The sequence below is a fragment of the Cyclospora cayetanensis genome, unplaced genomic scaffold (assembly GCF_002999335.1).
Source record: "Cyclospora cayetanensis isolate NF1_C8 unplaced genomic scaffold, CcayRef3 CcayRef3_contig_2, whole genome shotgun sequence".
NCBI classification, from domain to species: Eukaryota; Apicomplexa; class Conoidasida; order Eucoccidiorida; family Eimeriidae; genus Cyclospora; species Cyclospora cayetanensis.
The window spans coordinates 512,487-531,572 of record NW_020312147.1 but is presented as its reverse complement, the minus strand read 5'-3'; the positions used below and the strand labels follow the sequence as shown (position 1 = coordinate 531,572).

Here is a 19,086-nt window from a genome sequence, read left to right as displayed (position 1 = left end):
ACGATCTTCGGTGTAGGATAGGGATGCAGTGCGAACGTAGGAGATACGTTTAGTTGCTCTTCTTCGTCATGAATGCTCTGCCTAGTCACTATAGCTTTGATCTTCGCCCCGCGTATGCCATGTGCCTCACGGGTTAGCTAGTCAACTGCTACTGCGTAGGCGGAGGGGGTGGTGGAAACAACTCATTGGGGAGAGCGGAGGGGAAAGGTGTAAGTGCGGCAATGAAGCAAACTAAATAGCATGCTGGCTGACCACCAGAAGAGCAATAAGAGGGTGACTATACTTGCTCTTGCTGCAATGTCACGTTTTAAAACCTAATATAGCTCGCCGGCACTTTGATCAAAGGTAATCGGACGCTTGTTTGTCATCCTTCAAAGTACAAGGGAGGTCGGTCATAAATGCGCTGCACCGACTCTACTTAGCACAGGGAGCAGACACTACTACGGAGATGTCGAGGCCTTCTTGGCTATCCACTGGTGTGTAAAGAAGGCAGATGGAGAGGTGCGCTAGGCTCAATTCAAAGCAGCATTGGCTACCGCGTCCAGCAATTGGAATGCTAGGCTTGACGCGATTTGCCGAAAATGTTGCTTATTTGACATTTGTCTCATAAAATGATGACTGCAAGGGAGGCGTTCTGAGTGACTGCCTGATTGAGCGTACATCAAAGCCCCCAAGGCGTTACAGTATGTCATTGCGTCTACTCCGTTGCAGGAACCACGAAAAGGTGGCCTAATCTTCTGTCAGCGATCCGAAATGAGCCTAAAAATAAAGATCAGAGCAACTATTCAGTCATCGCCTATGTAATTTACTAGTATCTGGCCAGTGCTGATTTCTGGGGTGAGCTACAGGAGCATCAACATGAAACACTATTGAGACCATGCCTGACTTTGCGCAGAAAGCTTTGTAGTCAATTTCATCGCCAGAAAACCCCAGATCTCCTAAAACGGCGTTCAGTTCGTCGCCAGAAAGCGTCTCCCCACAGTTCTGCAAAATGTTCTTTGCAATTCTCATTGACACCTTTCCTGAGCCACTAGGATCATAGCAGCCAAATAGCTCAGCTAGGAGCTCTGGGGTGTCATCGCGATGTGCCACCTACACGCATATCAACGATATACAGGATTAGCGCTGTCGACTCATGTTACGCGCACAGAATAAATTTTCTGTCAAACTGACAAACAGCAGGCATGAAAATATCAAAGCAAACTCTGTTGGATAGGATAGTCAGAGGCGGAGGCTAAATATCTGTGTTCTGTACTTCTTTGCAGAAGGTAGCGAACGTTGACATATCACAATACTGCCCAGCTACGACTTTCAGCTCCAGGCATTCCTTAAGCGACGGAGCAAAACCCTAAGGCACACGCACAGCAGAGTGCAAGCAAAAGGCACCATGAACCTGCCGACTTCATGTCGGCTACATCATCTTCCCTCTATTCATCTGTTTTCAGCCAATTTTTGCTGGACACCTGTCGCCTCTTTGGAAATCCTGCATTGTGGCTGTCTTCTTTTCCTAATATTATTAGTGCCAACAAGATAGGTGCATAGTAACTCATGTGCAGAAAGGCAAATGCTACAAAGTGCACTTCGCGTTGCGCACCAACCGTCTGGCTAAGTTGCCGGCCTCCTCCGTGAGAATCAAGCTACCCCCTCCCTAAGACACACACTGACACACTGTGATAAGCCTACAATAGAATACGCCTGCCCCAATAAACCCTCAAAACACATGCTTTTCCCTTCACCATATTCTGCGTGCATAAACTCATACTGCGCCTGGAATCATAGCGCCAGTATAGAGCAGCACCATGCTGTTCGCGGCATCGTAGTGTCAGTATATTGGGCCAAATATTCTCATGGTGTATAATGCGGCCTAGAAGGGACCCTATAGTTATCCATCATATCCGATCATGGCACACATGCTGCTTAAATGAAGATTATTGCGCTCTGCTATTCAATTCGTGGGTTTATTTAGATATGTTTTCACTGTAGCACATTTTCCGTTTGCTGCTAGTGCAACAGCTGATGCCTCACCGAAACATCTTTGAAAGCCGCGATAAGTTCTTTCGTGCTGATAGACTTGCCAGGTTCCTGCATCCAGCCCAACATAAGTAGGAAAATCACGGCTGCAAGCCCAGAATTACATAGTTAAAAACTTACAGCAGAAGGTTTTGGGTAAAAAGCCAAAAACGAAAATTCCTAAGAGTGTTTCTAGACTCACGGGGGCGTTTGGAACTGCGCCCAGTCTCCTTGGCAGGTTACTCGTCCCCAAGGGGCAGGCCATGTTTCCCCCTAGGAAACAGAAATGCCAATGAAATTTTTTCTGCCTATGAATGGGTGTGTGTTTGCCTTGTAAGCCCGCTCGTCGAATTGGCAAAACTTCCTGTCCGTCGCGCATAGCCCCATTCGCCTCAACAGCCACCTCAGTACATGCATTGCGCTGTTTCACCTGCGAAGCAAGAGCTTTAATAAGTATTGGAGATGTAGTGTATAGTATGTATTCTGTAATCATTGTGTATTATGCGTGAGGGGCACACAGGTACTGATATTTACAGTAGAAAGTCGCTGCAGCTAATTGCATTGTTTGAACATTGAACGACCACTTTTCGCTCGTGCGGGAAGGGAGACAGAGCCAGCAATATTTAACATACGAATTTACCCGCGTGTGCAAATTATGCGCTTTTACGCACATTTCGGATTTTTCTGAATATTCATAGGGGCAGTCTGTGCGCATGAAAAGGAGTTACAGCAGACTTTGCCTTGACGTAAAAATGCGTAGGACGATCTATTTTGCAATGGAAAGGTTAGTAGTATGCCAAATCATTCTTGCTGGGTAAGACTTTATCTTAAGACGTCGAAGAGCTGCGCTTCCTTTTGTGGCCTTAGTTAACAGGATCAAGGCCATACTTTTAGAGGCTTCAAACACTGAGCCCTAGCGTTGGCCTGAGAAGTAAATACACCTCAGTCACGAAGTATTCTTGCTGCTGTGGCTAGCCCTTGCTAATACATAAGATAATCCAGTATGGCGTGGAAGCCTGGGTTCCTATTCGTTGTACTTGTTTGACCGTCATACTTTACAGAGAACAGCTGCATCTCTCAGGCAGTTCTGTTGCATCCTGTATTCCAGTGCTTTTGCGTACACACACACTATTAGCCACTTATCGTGTTGCCTCGGCCGAGTTGCTTTGGTCCCTTGTTCATTGTTAGATAGTGTCTGTCTTTTCTCCCATCGATTTCACTCTAGCCGTTGATGTCCACTTTGTTTTGCTTGATTTTCAGTGCTTTCGTGTTTCTGCCTGCCTGATGGGGTAGCGATAGGCTGTGTTTTACGCAGCTGAAGCACACCTAAACAGAGCTGCGAAACGGAGGGACTGTTACCCTTCATTGGAAGTCTCCGTAGGGAGGCATTTGGCCCCAGACCCACTAAAAGAGGTGGAAAGAAGTCACTGAGTGTTCTCAAAAGGGCCCCCGCCTTCCCTGAAAGCGCTCTAGAGCTCCCGATATCAAGACAGAGGGACAGCTTGGGTGCGTGTTGCTGCACCATTAAGCACTCCTAGCACTCCCAGCTACCTGCGCAAAGAGTCTAACACCTATGCGAACAAGATGGAGTCTTCTAGCATGAAACTAACAGTACTCTGCAAGAATTAAGATATATGTATATGCATGAAGAGACAAACAAATTGGTTAATTTTGAAATAACTCAAAGTCAAATACACCTAGTGTAGTAAGTGGCAAAATAGAGCTCGGCCTGCTCCACCTTTCCCCCCGCATTTTAAAACGCAGCGAACAAGATGGAGTCTTCTAGCATGAAACTAACAGTACTCTGCAAGAATTAAGATATATGTATATGCATGAAGAGACAAACAAATTGGTCAATTTTGAAATAACTCAAAGTCAAATATACCTAGTGTAGTAAGTGGCAAAATAGAGCTCGGCCTGCTGCACCTTTCCCCCCGCATTTTAAAACGCACGTACTTGTGCTCCGTGTCTGTACGAAAAACTCAATTGCGGCACCAGCCAGATAGTCCCCGCACTACCGCTACTCCCCAGGCACGCAGGAACACAAAAGCATTGCCAGTGAGAAAAAACAAAATCGGCTTCAACCGTAACTAAATTTCACGGAGAAGGGGCACTGACACTATCCAACAACCAGCGAGGGACCAAGGCAACTGGACTAAGGCGGTGCAGTGACTGGCTGTTGTCGAAGCATTGCTTGGTGTATGCCCCCTAAAGGAGGAGGCAGAAGACAAGTGAAGTAGTTAAAGGGAAGCAACACTAGTGGATGGGTGCCTCCGCGTTTCATAGAGCATTGTCTGTATGCACATACAGCCATTGCACACAGCATTGTTGAGTTCAAAGGCCCAAAAGAGGCATAAGGAGGAATGTAGGGAAACAGATGTCTGAGAATAGCTAGGCACTACCCAGATTTGAAAAAAACCTTCACAATACTAATTGAAAACCTTTCAAGCAGTATCATTAGTGAAGGTAGCCTTTTAAAGCAGAGCACGAGCAAGGGAATCCCAATTACCAGGGAACGCAAGAAGTAGCATCCATGGCGACCAGCGTTTTTAATTCAACAGACCGTTGAATTCGGATGCAGACAACAACGTCTACAGCTGGTCTTCCATGAAGCAATGCGACTGAGTTTCCTATCTTAGTTCACCAGAAGCCATCTGCTAGTGCGTCCTCATCAATATGCTCAGATTCCAGCACTTCTACGGTACCTTGTGAATTCTCTGCCTCCACGCGATTCATTTGCCTGCTCAAATAAATCAATGAGCTCTGAAATTTTTGTAGGACGCCAATACTGAGAGTTTTAGCAGCTCCAACGTCTAAAAAATTCGATAGAATGGGAACGAGCATTAATCCGTCAGAGGATGGCGAAGGCTCCTTGTTACCTGCACGCAAGCTTCTTCGTCCGATCAAACTTTGTTGCATCCACTAGACCCTGCCTATCCACTAGCACCAAACCTTCATGCCTGAATCACACACCCGACCGCCACTTATCAGTATTCCGTGTCTGTGTCTCTTCAGCTTGTTGCGCATCTTCGTGCGCACTCGCCAACTGGTCTCTGAAGTGCTCCGCTGCAGAGGGGGCTGCTGACCCCGGACCACCACGTCCGGGCCGGCTTTGGAGAAGGGCTCCTCAGTGTAGACCAGATGTGCGTAAAGCATCGGGAAAACGAGCGTATGCTGTATTACAGACCCACTCGGCACAGATAGCAAGGTCAAGCCAAGCAATTGATTCTTTTTGAGCACAGAATGATAAACACTGCGGAAGAATGCATTTGGTGCACCCTGTCTGCACATCTGCCCCAGGGTGTTCGGCAGTGGCCAATTTAGTCAGTGTGTAGGCAATACAAAATTCACACCTAGAAGCGCCAATAGATTTTCCACTTCTTGTCCGGATAACTACTCTTCAAGAATTTGTCGAAATTCGTGATGGTTTCAGTCATAAGCTAAAGAATATTAAAGTAACTTCCTGAGCCGTGGAAGAACTGGAACAAGGGATGAAGTACTTATATTCGGTAATTAGTCGACTAAATGACATGCATGCTATCCTGGTGGTGACTTCTGGCAATCGCATTGTCAGATCAGTCCAAGTGCTTTCATCAGCCGTAAAATTTTGGGGAAGCGTGAGTTTAGTAACAATGCACGGCTTCAGCTGCTAGCAAACTCGGGTGGGCAGCGCATTCGCCCCTTCCAAGGGGCTCATCTTAGGCGACCAGAAGAACAGTGCGAGCTTTTCTTCTAGTTTGGACCCTTTCCATACACCAGAAGGATATGATCATGCGCTTTGGGCAAAATCAACAATGCATATCAAAGTCAGAGTGGAAAAGCGACGCAGTTCTACTAGGTGCCACATCATATAATCCTCAAACCGAGAAGGCTTCACCCTTTTGCTATTCTATATTTTGGCAATAGCTGATGCATGGGTGTCTAAAGCATAAAATATGCAATTTCAATCAAAAACGTTGAATGATCATAGGCAAGAGCGGTCTCAGTGCACAACAGTAATATACTGGGGTGTCACGAAAGCGTATTGGCGATCAATGTGGTGCCCTTCACATGCTTCACTACAAAGCCGTACTGCAGATTGAGCCTAAGCCAGCGAACAGCTCCAGAGTAATCCAAAATATGGAAACTCTTCGTAAGGTGCAATAAAGATTGATGGTCTATTCAGACAGTAAAACGATGCCCCAACGAATAGTGCCGACCTTCTTCCACTCCGTGCATACCCCATCGACTTCCTTTTTCGCAGCAGATACTCCTGGTAAGTTTCAGTTGAGCGCCAAGAATAAAGAGCAGAAATTTGGTCTTTTGGAGAGCCCGTGGCCTGCTGCGAGAGGATAGCACCCACCTCTAAGTAACAGCATACAGATGACACGATTGTAGCCGGGCAGCGCAAGTACCGAGCCGTAAAGGCACCCAATAAAGCGTCCTTGCTGTGGGGTCAGAGCTATGGGTCCATGTAACAGACTGATTTTTTGGAAGTAAGTCAGTCAAAGGATCATCAATAGAAGCGAGCCGGTGAAGCTAATAAGGCTTTGCAATGTCATTGACGGTCCATAAAGGCAAAGGCAACCCCTTGCTTGGTTCAAGTTTTGCCAAGTCTGGCACAATTCGTGCAACGGTTGCACAAAGTCCCCAAAATCACACCTTTGTAAGAAAGTATAAGCACTTGCTCTCCTTCATATACCACCGCCTTCCCCCCAACATCTACAGCGTATGCTGTGGGTACGGTTGGTGGTCTTAAACGTTTCGACCAAAACCTCAGGGGTTGTTCAATGAAAGCTGTCATCTACCCCTCTTTAAAATGCCCACAGAAATCCTGATTAGCATCTGTTTTAGCTCAGGTGGGGCTTCGAGGAGTAAAAGTGGCTCACAGGTGTACTCAAGCTTGCGAGTGCGAGTGTGGAAAGCCGTTTTGTGCTTATTAGCAGGGTGAATGGGGATTTGTAAGAAAGCGTCTGTGAGGCGAAATGTTCAGTATACTTTTACGCCGTGCAGCGTGTTGAGTAATTTACCGATATAAGCCATCGGAAACCTTTGTTCCAGAGTATTCCTATTCACGGGTTTAAAGTCCACACACCTGCCATGCTGCGTCCTTTTTTGGCACTAGCACCAAGCCATGCCCAAAGGCACTGAACGGATCCTGTATTTTGCCTCTTTTCAACAAATCAGCGGGTTTCCGCTTAATCTCCTCTTTCTGTTGGAACCTCCGGCACTGCGAAACATCGCTTGGGCTGACAGGGGAACTATTCAAAACTGTGCGGTGGACGATGGAGGGGTGGCTAGCCTGCCGGCAGCTCACCATCTTTCGGCACATCCGCGAACCATTCTCTATAGCTGCCCGTTTCTAGCATTCTTCGGACAAATGTTCAATAGGATTTCAATAAATACCCGTTGCAGATGACATACCTAAGATCTCGTCATGCACGTGTCCGACGTCGAAGTGACGGAGCACGCTGATAGAACTCATTTTAATATGCAGTGGTACTTCCTCGTTGTGGCCCAAGGTGCTAGGGACTGTGTAAACCAGTGAAAAAAGCAGGTTGCACTGTTGCGCCGTTGCCGTGGGTGGCAGTTTCGCTTCACATCCAATTTCACGTACTGACGAAAATTCTTGGCCATTAATAGGAAACTGCATCAGCGCAGTGAACAACCATTATAGGTCGTCAACCGTGATTGTAACCTTGGTAGCTCCTCTTCAGTGCGCTTTGGCCTGCGTGAAGGGCGCGCCCTTTTCCTGCAAAGCCTTATTTGCTCGCCAAGCAGGTTGCATTCACTGGAAATTTAGTATTTCTTCGAGACCTTGACCATTTCACTGCTTAGACAGTTTCGTATTATGTGACCTATCAACCTACACTGAAAGCAGGTCCGTTGGGAAGGCTCTGGGGGGCTGCTTCAAAACGCTGATTCTGTGTGGCTTTAATGTTCATCACAGGCTCTGGGATAGTGCCGGTTGGGACAGCCCGAATATGGGTACATTTTAGATTCCGAATTCGTTGTTCGTTTTAAGGCAGAGAAGAGACTGCACTAATTTCCCTCCGCAATGTTAAGTGGTCTGTCATTTGCGGAAGAGCCACCGGTTGACGGTTTGATTCGAGGCGCTGTTTACCCTGAGACCAGATCATTTTGTCGCAAACCAAAGCTGAATATTTTTTGGTACACTGCTCTGCTGATATAAACCCCAGCTTTAGTCTTTTCATTCCTCCCAAAGCTCGAGCTCATTCTGGCACAAGCCGATAGGTCAGGTATTGTGAAAAGGCTTCGAGTGCAGCAATTCCTGCAGGCATACGACTTCCGCAAAGTGAATCGAGCCCCAATCTATTTGAATTCCACTGTGTTTATTGGTGAGTTCATAGCAAGGTGCATTTCAAATAGGCTGAAGAAATCTTGGAGTACTTGACCATCCCCATGGCCGTCACATTTTTCTGGTTTGCACGCTCGCGTAGATGCATCAATAAGCACTTTATCGGCTGACAGATTATGCTTATCCACGCACAATAAAGCTTTTATACTTATACTAGCTTGCAGGCTGGTCTCTGCCGCCACAACAGGTGTTGTAGCACCGTCAAGCTGAATCACCAGATTTTCCCCATCCCACCTTGCCAACCTACTTATGAATCAAGGTTACGAAGTATCAAAAAGTTTGCTTGAAGCAGAGCAGCTGGTGTGGCAGCAGTCAAAGCTATGCTTTAACACTTTCTAGCACATTAGCAAAATATTTGCCAAGAATTACAAAGAACTGGCCAAGTGGTTTGTCTGTCCTTGCATCTTATGTAGTACAGAGTAGCATAGTACAATGCAACAATTGCAATATTGTTTGCGTGTACGCTAGTTGCTATGTGCAGGTACGTGTTAGTACCCAAATACTTACAGGGAGCATCAACTCGCACTGCAGCTGGGCTTCTCCGCTAGTGTTGGGAACCCGGAGTAGCGTAGACAGGAGGTGGCAGAATGTCCTTTAAAAACAAAAATTGTTTGTAAAGTCTTTCATCAAATCTTGCGTTAAGTGTCTGTTATATGGAGGCCTTTAACGGGGCCCTACACCAGTGCATTCATTGCCGGTGAAGGAGACGCGAGAAGCTCCGTATAACGACGTGGTGGTACCATCTGCAACGCCGTAGCAAAGCTCTCCTCGGGGAGAAGTTAGCTCAAGACTCAAACAAACTTGATAATAATTTATTGAGTATTTCCCAAAAGAGCTCCGCTGGTCTTTTAAAGGTACAGACAAGAGTACAGAAGGTCAGATAGGGAATCATGCCTGCACCTTCAGGCTCCGTGTACATTTGTTAATAGTTGTATATTGCATCTAGCACACAGGCATACAGCAGTGCGTCTTCTTTCATGTAGCTATACAGGATACACCAACGAGAAACTCAAATAGTTAGTTCTTTATCAATGCTTAAAATTTAACATATATGATGTAGCAAACGTGCTCCAACGTAGCTTTGCGGTCTACAGGCACAGCCCCTAGAGTCCTAAGTGAGTGTTAATACACTGGAAGAAGGCCAAGCTAACCTGTTTCTTGGATTTGAACTCGTTTAGGCCATTGATTACTTGGGTCTCTGGAGTGGCAGTACATCTGTATCTACATTGCGTAAATCTCCTCTTAACGAGGCTGAGAGGGGCTTTGTGTTTATGATGGTGATGCGCCACACACTAGCGACTCTCAAGTTGAAAATGTAATGTTTTGGGAGAATACTTTGCTTTAGTACTCGTCCTTTTACTGAGAACATATGAAGATGAGTAATCAATGATGTGCGTAAATGTATCGTGGCATGTGTGGGTAGATTAAGCAAGTAATCTTAAGGAAAGTATTAGCTGAGGATGCCCCCTTTCCTTCATTAAGACTACCAGTTGGAAGCCTCCAAACTTCATACATATATCTATGCCATCTTACCTTTAAAAATTCCAAATTCAAAGCTCAGGCAGTTGTTTTAGCTGGCTACGCTACAGCTCGGCACTTTGCTAGTTCTGGATTAATGTTGCTAGCACTGCAGAAAGAATTCACAAAACCCATGGCTTTTTTGCAGATCTTAATATTTTTGGCGTAGAATGAGTTCAATGCAATAAGACAACCTAAGTGGCCGTGCGCTAGATACCATGTGCAAATAGCTGTGAATGCCCCAGTACATAGAGGCTGCAGCTGCTAGCAACGTAGCTGTCCCTCTGCCCTCTGTTTCAAAGTCCCCAGAGATGAGGATACAGGAAGAAGCAAGCTCCTTAAAAGCAGTAAATAACTGTGTATGAAGTCTTTTATTGACTCCAGAGTGAAGTGGCTCTTTAAGAAGACCTCTTCGCCTGCATGTTATAGGTGCGCTGCCAGTGCATTCGGTCGCAGGCAAAGGTTGGGAGCACGTGAGAGGATTGAAGCGTACCATTTTCTGAAAGTTGCATACATCATAAACGAAGCAAATGCGTTTGCAAATTTAAGTATCCAAACTTTGACTACTTTAATGGGTAAGAACAGCGTGTCTCTTTTGCGTGCGTACGGCGTCTAGCACACAAGACAGTGGAGGGCGCCTATCAGGACGGTGCCTCCAGCGGTAAATCGTTGCGGTGCGCAATCATTTAGGTGAAGGGATCAGAAAAGGCGATCAAAGTGCTACTACAAAAAGGGCTTAACACATTGCAAACAAAGAGGAGACACAGTGAGAAGGGTGCACAAGGGCGAGAGGCGGCAGAGAGTGTGCCTGCGGTTGGGAGGACGTCCCCATCTCCTGAAACGATTCGGGGTGATTCTGGGCCACTTGGCAGCTCCAAATGACTGTTCTGCCTTCAAATCAAACGAATTCACGGATCCCACGGTTCAATAAACGCGGCAAGAGCCATTGTGCTTCACAATCAGCTGCGCTTGGGGTGATAGCAGGACTGGCGGAGGCAAGGCGCCCGAGACACCCAGCGGACTCAACAGCAACCCTTCGTCGTCCCTTCCATACATCGTAGTCCCGTCATTTCACGCAATAATAACTTCGCGTTTATTCTAATAGTGGCCGCCCCCCCCGCCAGCTCTCGCGTAAGCGCCGTAGCGACCGGCATGCACAGCAATCCACGACTCTTCGCTGTGGGGAGCGCCTCTCGCTCCCCGTGTCCCGCCGCCACTTTCTTTTGATATTTAAGGGTATTTTTAAAGGGTTTTCAGTGACTGCTCGGAGCCGCCATGGAGTGCGAGATCGCTCCTCCTTAGGTGTGGACCGGTGGCAGGCAGTTAGCACTTGCAAAGAGTGCCTACCGCTGAATTGTGGAGTATGGGCATTCAAATGGCAGTACATGTGCTCGTGTCAGTGATGATTGACGCCTCTATTTGATGCGTTGCTCGAATACCCCTCTCCATCATCCCCAGGCCGGCTCACCCGAAATCCCAATCCCCTGTGTGCAGTACATATATGGAATCTTTTGAGGCTCCCCTTGGCCCACCAAGCTGCTTCTCTGAGGCTCTGCAAAAGGAGTATGCATGCATTATCTAGGCTCAGAAATGTTTGTGTCTCCTTGCTTGTGCTCCTTTTCCCTGCAGTGCTTGCTGGCGGCCTTCGTTGGTCTTATTGCAACACCGTCATACCGCAGCTCCTTGCGGCCGGAACTGGTTGCCCGCTAGGGCTAGCCAGCTAGCCAGCCGTTGGTACTGTAAAGGCCTTTGAGGAAAATGTTGGAGATGCTGTGGCAGCAAATGCTGCCACTTTTTACGGAGGAATTTTGGGCCGAGCCGGCAAGAGCCCCAATGATAAGCCGGAGCTGCAGGCACCTCGTTTGGGGAGTTTGTTTGAGCTACATTCCACTCGTTATGTTCCTGCAAAGAATGCATGATCAGAAGCAGAAGGCGCTAAAGTCGGGATCACAGCAGAAATCCGTCACCAGGCCCCGAGTCGGCCCCGTGCTAAAGACAGTCACATGCCTGTGGAATGTCTTCTTATGTATCTATTGCTTCTCTGGATGTTGCGCGCTCGTACGAATGCACAGACCCCGTCCTTGGTTGTAGCAGAAGGCGACAGAGACCACAGAAAAGGGTTGGTGGGGGGGGGGGGAGACGTAGTTTACATGCATATGGACCAACTTTCCGTTCTTCGATCCTCTTTGGGGATCATTCTTCGAAGCCGTACTGCGTCTCTCTGTGTGTGCGTCTGTGATTCCTTGGTCTGTGCGCTTACAGATGTGGTCCTCCCCTCGTCTGTTCAGCAGCTTCGCATTTCCGTCGGCGAAATACCCCCCGCTGACACGTCTGGTAGTATGCGTCTTCTGCCTGGGCAAGGGGCTCGAGGTGTTTGATACGTTTCTCTTGTTTCTACGGGGGCGTAGGCCTTCATTCCTGCATTGCTATGCTCGCGTGGCAGTGGCTCTGTACTGCTGGCACGCACTCTACGTGGATGTGCCTTTTGCACACGGCTTTGTGGCTGCCAATCTCGCCGTCCAGGTCTTTGTGCATGCCTATTTCGCCGCTGCGGAGTTTGCTGTCACTAAGAGGTATGCGCGCAAGCTGAAAGGGCAGTGCCGGGGGTTGAAGTCTGCCTGTGGCGGAAGAGGGAGCCAAATCTGTTTGACTCGGGAGCTTTCGAAACGTTCAGCACTGGCCTCGGCGGTTACCCTGCATGCCTCTTATGATTCCTATAGGAATCACGTCTCTCGCTTGAGCAATGCCTTGCGCTGCTTAAAGGCCACTCTCATGACACTTCGTTTGTGGCTTTTTCTTGCGCTCTTGGCTGGTCGGTGTATCGTGTGCCGCTTGGTTTTTTGTGTTGCTGCACTATGCCTGCTCAGGCTATTCAACTTCCTGCGTTCCTACATCACGCTACTGCAGCTCTCCCAGATGGTCTTTGGCATGGCCATTAGCTCCCATGCGATTTACCACCCGGAGCTACAGAACAACCCCCTTGCAGTGCTAAACGCCAAGCTGTACGCACATATGCATGCAGCACACGCCTGTGTGTCTGTGCTTGGAGTGCAGGGGGTTCTGCAGCTCCCCTGCAGCCCCTCCCTTGCAGACAGACACGCGGGGGGAAACCTATGATTTAGCAAGAGTCGACTCTCGGGATTTGTACTTGGGGAATCACATTCGTGTCGTTTTCTGTGCGTATGAGTATGTGTGCGTGTGTGTCTGTGAGTGGGCGCAAACTCCTCAGGTGCCTGGCAATGTACGTATCCCATGCGTTCCTGTTTTCGAAGTTCTACCTCGAGGCTTTCTGCAAGGAATTTAGGAGCGGCGAGGCCACCTTTCTCATGTTTTTCCATGCATTTGCGGTGGCTGGGCTTGTGAAGCTCGTGTTGCATGATCGCTGTTGGCCCCTGTTTGCGGATGTGAGCGGAGTTTTACTAGCTGCAGCAGTCGGTGTCTGTTGCGGGGAAGGGCACTGTTGGGGAGCGCTGAAATTGAGTCCTCAGAACCAACCAAGCCTTTGCTTGGGATTTGTTTCGCGGGCATTTCGAACGGAGCAGTTGGTGTGCGTCGTTGTCGTGGGATGGACGGATGGGGCTTGTGCGTTTGCTCAAGCTTCTACTTTTGGACTGTTCGCATGCATTTGCGCATGGTACAGATGATGCTGCTCTACGTAGCGGGGGGACTTGGAATTACTTGCGGAGCGCACCGGTTGTGGGCTCATCGTTCCTACAAGGCAAACACCCCTATGCGCTGTGCGCTCATGCTGCTCACTTCTCTCGCGAATCAGGGGTCTGTCTTCCACTGGGTACGCATGCACGAAAAGGTGTTTGCACGTGCGGCTGTTTTTTCGCGTGGGCAAATTTGTTGTCAGTTGCCTCATCTTTGCTGCCTGCGAGGCGCAAAACTGAGCGCTAGGGGCCTCTCGACACAAAGAAACACCGCCTAGGGTGGGGGCTTCGCACCAATACCGATCGCTTGACTCCACCGTCTATGCGTCTTTCTCTGCATGCGTCTTTCCTGCTCCTCGGCCGCTAGCTATTGGCGCGTCCGTGTGGAGCTCCGCCTTCTTCTTAAGTTGCGTGCCGTTCCTTCTACCGTCTGCAATCAGCGATGCTTCGCGCTGGTGTGGGTGCCCGCCGCTGCAGTCTAGAGATCATCGCGTTCACCACAAGAACAGCGATAGAGAGGGGGATCCGTACAACGCGTCTCGGGGCTTTTTTTACTCCCACGTGGGGTGGCTCCTCCTCAAGAAGCCCCAGGCAGTAAAGGATGCCGGCAGACAGCTCAACTTCGACGACCTCCTGGCTGTAAGTCTGCCCCCTCTTCTTTTCTGTCGTTGGGCTGTGTGTGCGTGCCGGGGGTGTGTCTCGACATATAGCCGTCCAAGAAAGGCATGCCTGTGCATAAAACTGCTTCTGGCTTTTGGGGGCCGTGCGGTTCTTGTATCGTATGCCCTGTGTTTCTCCGCGTTCGCTAGCTGCTTCTCTTACGTTGCGGTTCGTAAAGCGCGTTGTCTACAACTTCGCACTGCTTCCTGTGTGTCTCGTGTGTGTTCCCCGCTGCAGGATCCATTTGTGCGTCTGCAACACAAGCTGGACCCCTGGTGGAATCAGTTTTGGTGCTTCCTGGCCCCGGCACTCTATGCATACTACCGATACAACGACTTCTGGAGCGGCTTCTTCATCTTGGGTAAAGCGTGCAGAAATACTGACTCCCGGGGATCGAAATACGCTAGAGTGTATACTGTATGGAGGTATTAATATGTGGGATCGCGTCCTGTGCGAGAAAAGTTTTCTGTCGTCAGCACCACCAACCAGAATACAGAAAAGTGCCATGATGCCCTCTCTGCGTTCGCCCCTTTTTTTCGGCGGGGACCGTTCTGTGTGGTAGTAAGTGTCTTGTGTACTGCTTCTCATGTTCCATCGTCTTTCGTAGAGTATGTGGAAAATACATCCTAGACAAATAGTTCTATATGTGTGCCGCGGTTCGTGTGCGGTATCCCTTTCTGTCTGTCTCTCTCTCGGCTCAGGCTGTCTCCGCTGGTGCATCTGCCTGCATGCAACATGGACGGTGAACAGTACGGCGCATCTTTGGGGGGATCGACGCTACAACGTGGAAGGAAATCCGTGCGAGAGTTGCTTCACCTCTCTTGTTGCCGTCGGTGAAGGCTGGCACGACTGGCACCACGCCTATCCATTTGACTATGCTGCCTCGGAGGGAGGTGTCTGGGATCAGTACAATCCAAGCAAGCTTGTACGCCACTTCGCAGGCGCTGCGTGGCACCCCGTTGTTGTTGCTGCGTCAGCCGAGCTGTACATACACCCGCGTCTGGGCACGGGGTCGTCTGGGCAGCAATGCGTAGTGGGGCTCCCATGTACGCGTTGGCATTCGCCTACTGGGGAATTGGTCTCGTAGGTGACAAACGTGCGCGATTGAGGGTCTCTCAGCTGCAATCTGCAAGATGCATGCGAAAAAATTACGTGTGTATGTGACAGCTGTGGTGTTTTTGCGCACATGCCGCAGCTCATTGATGTCTGCGCCTTCTTCGGGATGGCTTGGGATCGACGGCGCGCCACAGTCGCATGGAAAATGCTTCAATCGGAGAGGGAGCAGCATGCAGCGGGAAGAAGGCAGAGGGAAGCGGATGCTCGGAAAAACTGCGAAGCCCTTGCCGCCGTGCACAGCCTAAGGGAGGTCGTGAGGGTGAAGAGCGCGCATATCAGCACACTCCAATCCCTTGTGAGTGCATTATCCCGTTGCTTGAAGGTTTGGAGTTTGTTTCGTTTTTTGTACGTTGAGGGGCGTGCCGCCTCTTCTTCGTCGTGATCCTCCAGTGCCACCCACGTGGGATGCAGTGCCTTGACGTGTCTAAGGTGTATGTACACCCCGCAGGCTCGGGCCGCGACGGCGAAATTCACGAGTCCAATCATATTACACAAGCGTCACCTTTTGGCTCTTCTTGGTGCTGTCCTGTGTGTGCATCCGCAGTGGAGTTTGGCCTTGGACGTGACTTTACTAGTGGGCGCCTATACACTTACGTGGTGGTTCTACTCTGCATGCACCGCTCGGTTGGGCACCCCTCCGCAGGCCCTCATGGAGGCCTCGCCGTACGTGCTCCTCCCCCTACTGCTAATCGTGAGCAGCGCCGTTCTGGGAACCCTCCTTTTCTCGCTGCTCATGCACGCTTACGTGGCTGCCAACGGAACCTTCAGCAGCAGTCGGCTGCTCTCGGATATCGTCGGCAGCATCATCTGCGGACTCCTCCTGATCCCCTACCAAACGAAGCGCTTCAATGTCCTGGGTGAAACTCCTGCACTAAGGTGAGCACCGGCAGGCGCTGTATCTCGAATGCACCCCTCAGGGTAATGCATGCGTCGCACCGAACAGCGCACTATGAGGGGCAAGGTTTTCCGCTGCTGAGCACGACATTTATCCACTTTGGCTGAGAGGGGGGAGGGCTGAAAAGCTGCACTGCCCTCCATCTGAGGAATACACGTAGTACAGGAGGACTCCACGTGTGCATTGGTGCATTTTGCGTTCGTCCTTCCCACCGGTGTGGTTACATAAAGGCACTTGGCCAAAATGACAGAAGAAGATTCTAGAAGATGTCAAATTCATGAGTAGCGTGGGGCTGTGCGTGCGTTGGTACATACATTTACATGTGTATATATGCGTGCCGTCTTCAGACCCTTCCTATACACTTCTACGCTTGCGATTCTGCGCTTACCCGGTTGGTCTGCGCGCCTTGCACCCCTCTTTCTGACGCTGTTCACGGGCTCTTCAATTATTTATCTAATGTGGAGGGGAAACCTGCTGCTGGTCGCCACGTTTTACCTCCTCCCGCACCTCGTCTTGGACACGTGGACCGCCTATTACTTCCTTACCATGGCTCAAAAAGGACCCCGTAAGGCCAACTTCGGCAGCGTGCACGAAGGGGTTGCTTGTGTTGTTGCTGTCTCGGTGCGTGTTTGTGTTTGTGTTTGTGTGTGTGTGTGTGTGTGTGTGTGTGTGTGTGTGTGTGTGTGTGTGTGTGTGTGTTTGTGTTTGTGTTTGTGTTTGTGTTTGTGTGTTTGTGTTTGTGTGTGTTTGGCGTTTTAAATGCCTTGTTTTCGATCTAGATTTGGGTGGGGTTGGGGGTTGTTGCACGTCGGTTGGCCGTGTAGCTTGCTACAGGACAACCGTGCACTTCTCCGGGGTGCACAGCGTCTACGGCTGTGCGCATGCCAGCCTTCAGAAAAGAGGTGTGCTACCGAGTTTCATGAGGATCGCTTTGTTTTCTGTGTGCGTGTGGGGCGGGGTTGCTTTGCAGATGACGTAATGAACAACAACTGCCAATTCGATTTCCTGTGCGTGGCGCCCTCCGCGCTGCGCTGGGTGAAGGCTCGCCTGGAAAAGCGGCGAAGAGAAGGCATGCCGCAGCTCATGAAGGCAATTCACGTGCTGCATCACCGACCACTGGATCTTCACCTCCTTCAAGCAATTACTTTCGAGTGAGCGTGGTGACCCTGTTGCAACAGCCGGGAGGCTTCCGTGCCCAATTTCTGAGCCAAAAGCTGTTGAGTGATCGCCTGCCGTCTTGGGCTGGCGCTGTCGCATCTTTCTCTTGGCTGCTTCTTTGTGCTGGATCAGTGGAGGCCTATCTCGTTTCTCTTTTGCGGGAAGTTCCGATCTGCTGCAATATTTCTGCCGCACGCCAGCAAGCCGCGTGGGCATCTTGCTGCATTTTTTCAGCTGCATCCGTGGAGTCCTGAACTCTGGGATTAGCTCCGCGATATGTCTTCATAGCTAGCCCATGTTGGGTGATATATGGAAAAACATTAAAGATCTGCGTCTACGAGCACTGCGCTAGTGCCTTTAGCGTTGGAGAGGCGAGAAGCCTTATAGAAAGCGAATTGAATGCCTCCTGCTGGAAAATTCGAATGCCTAACGTATGACCTCTGCTAACCAGTCCTTCCACAATACCCTCAGTCCTGTGTTTTTTAAACTGATTTCTTTCTGTGCAGAGTGCCACTGCATCGGGTTCAAGAGGCGGTGTGCTTCCTTAAGGAGCGTGTGGAGTTAATGCCTGCGGAGGTCTTTAGCGCGTCTCTCTCGGATGGTTTCGCCAATATACACCCCGAAGCAAGACTGGAGTATTATAACACTGTGGAACACCCCGGACCTTCTCGTCGCCCAGAAGAGACTGCAGCGTCGGCGGGTGGAGATACAGAGAAGAAGACCAAGGGGGTGGATGAAACAGCATTTGCCTCTTCATCGTCTACTCTCACCAAGCGCACCAGAGCTGTAGGCTCTTAAGCCATTCTTAGAGTGTGATTCTTGTGCCTTTCTTAAAAGCAGCGCGTTCCTTCATCTCGCTGCTTGTGTTATATCGCGTCATCTTTTAGCTAATGGCTGCAGCTGGAAGGGACACGAGGCGGCATTGCCGATGGGGCTGCTCTGCGGAGCGCCCTTTGTAAGCCTCCGTGAGGAGACAGGCTGCGCAGAAAACGCCATATGAGCACGATTTTCTTATGCATGCGTCCATCGTTATGGGTGGTGTTGGCATTGGTGGGGTTGCTCTTCATGGTGAGGCTGGTGTTTGTGCTGCTCACTGGGCCCTTCATTATGTCCATGGTTTGTGCATTGTTCCTCTGCTAAAATTCAGCTCAGAGTTTCCATTCCTCTGGGCCTTTCTTGTTTGCATTGTAATGGTGCTTGGGACTCCTTCTACCCTGTACTTCATCGGCAGTACGTCTCTCAGGCCTTAGGTCTAAGGGCCATGGAGAGTCGTGAAGTAGCCATCAGACTATAGGTCTGCCTGTGGCTAATGGCATCCTGGCTGGTTTCTTTGCGGCTAGCTTCCAGGTGGCAACGGGAAGGATGGCTAGCTTGCCGATGTTCTTAGCAATCCAACTAGCTGATAATAACATTCCAGAATGGGGTTCGTTTCCTGTCCCCGATTTATCGTGTTTTGGGGCCTCTATGGGGTTAGGTGAAGGCAAAGATTTTCTGAATGTGTGGCTGTTGTTCGCCCTGACCTCAACCCAGTTGGCGAGCAGCTCACCGCTTAACTGCAGTGCGCATTGCGGATCTGTGAATGAAGGACGATGAGGGAGGGAAAAATCCATGCAGTGCTGGGTAGAGCAGCCGCGCGCAACCGGTGCCAACCGATGCCCTCTATCCAGTCTCCAACGACTGATGTGCTGTAGCGAGTTTGTGTTTAGTGAGTGTTTCGT

At 49.7% G+C, this 19,086-nt stretch overlaps 2 protein-coding genes across 2 annotated transcripts; one reads left to right on the top strand and one right to left on the bottom strand.

The window, feature by feature from the left end:
- Positions 1-789: 789 nt before the first annotated feature.
- Positions 790-2,088, bottom strand: LOC34619755 (myosin regulatory light chain, smooth muscle). Its single transcript, XM_026337672.1, has 4 exons — positions 2,026-2,088; positions 1,595-1,648; positions 1,256-1,348; positions 790-1,092 (listed from the first exon to the last, which is right to left on the bottom strand). Exons 1-4 carry the CDS (start codon positions 2,086-2,088, stop codon positions 790-792), a joined length of 513 nt encoding a protein of 170 aa, XP_026193457.1.
- Positions 2,089-12,802: 10,714 nt separating this feature from the next.
- LOC34619756 lies at positions 12,803-18,166 on the top strand. The gene is made up of 9 exons (XM_026337671.1): positions 12,803-12,888; positions 13,116-13,290; positions 14,017-14,178; positions 14,437-14,560; positions 14,901-15,124; positions 15,395-15,644; positions 15,764-16,013; positions 16,990-17,361; positions 17,875-18,166. The coding sequence occupies exons 1-9, from the start codon at positions 12,803-12,805 to the stop codon at positions 18,164-18,166; spliced, it is 1,935 nt and encodes a 644-aa protein (XP_026193456.1).
- Positions 18,167-19,086: the final 920 nt, after the last annotated feature.

Bases quoted from the DNA above. Each gene is read 5' to 3' on its own strand.
- LOC34619755 (XM_026337672.1), bottom strand. From the start codon at position 2,088: ATGCAGGAACCTGGCAAGTCTATCAGCACGAAAGAACTTATCGCGGCT. The intron at 1,649-2,025 runs GTGAGGCATCAG...TGTGTGTCTTAG, and splicing joins CGGCTTTCAAAGATGTTTCG to GGAGGGGGTAGCTTGATTCT. The intron at 1,349-1,594 runs GTGCGCAACGCG...CGTGTGCCTTAG, and splicing joins GCAACTTAGCCAGACGGTTG to GGTTTTGCTCCGTCGCTTAA.
- LOC34619756 (XM_026337671.1), top strand. From the start codon at position 12,803: ATGGTCTTTGGCATGGCCATTAGCTCCCATGCGATTTACCACCCGGAG. The intron at 12,889-13,115 runs GTACGCACATAT...CAAACTCCTCAG, and splicing joins GCAGTGCTAAACGCCAAGCT to GTGCCTGGCAATGTACGTAT. The intron at 13,291-14,016 runs GTGAGCGGAGTT...CCGCCGCTGCAG, and splicing joins GTTGGCCCCTGTTTGCGGAT to TCTAGAGATCATCGCGTTCA.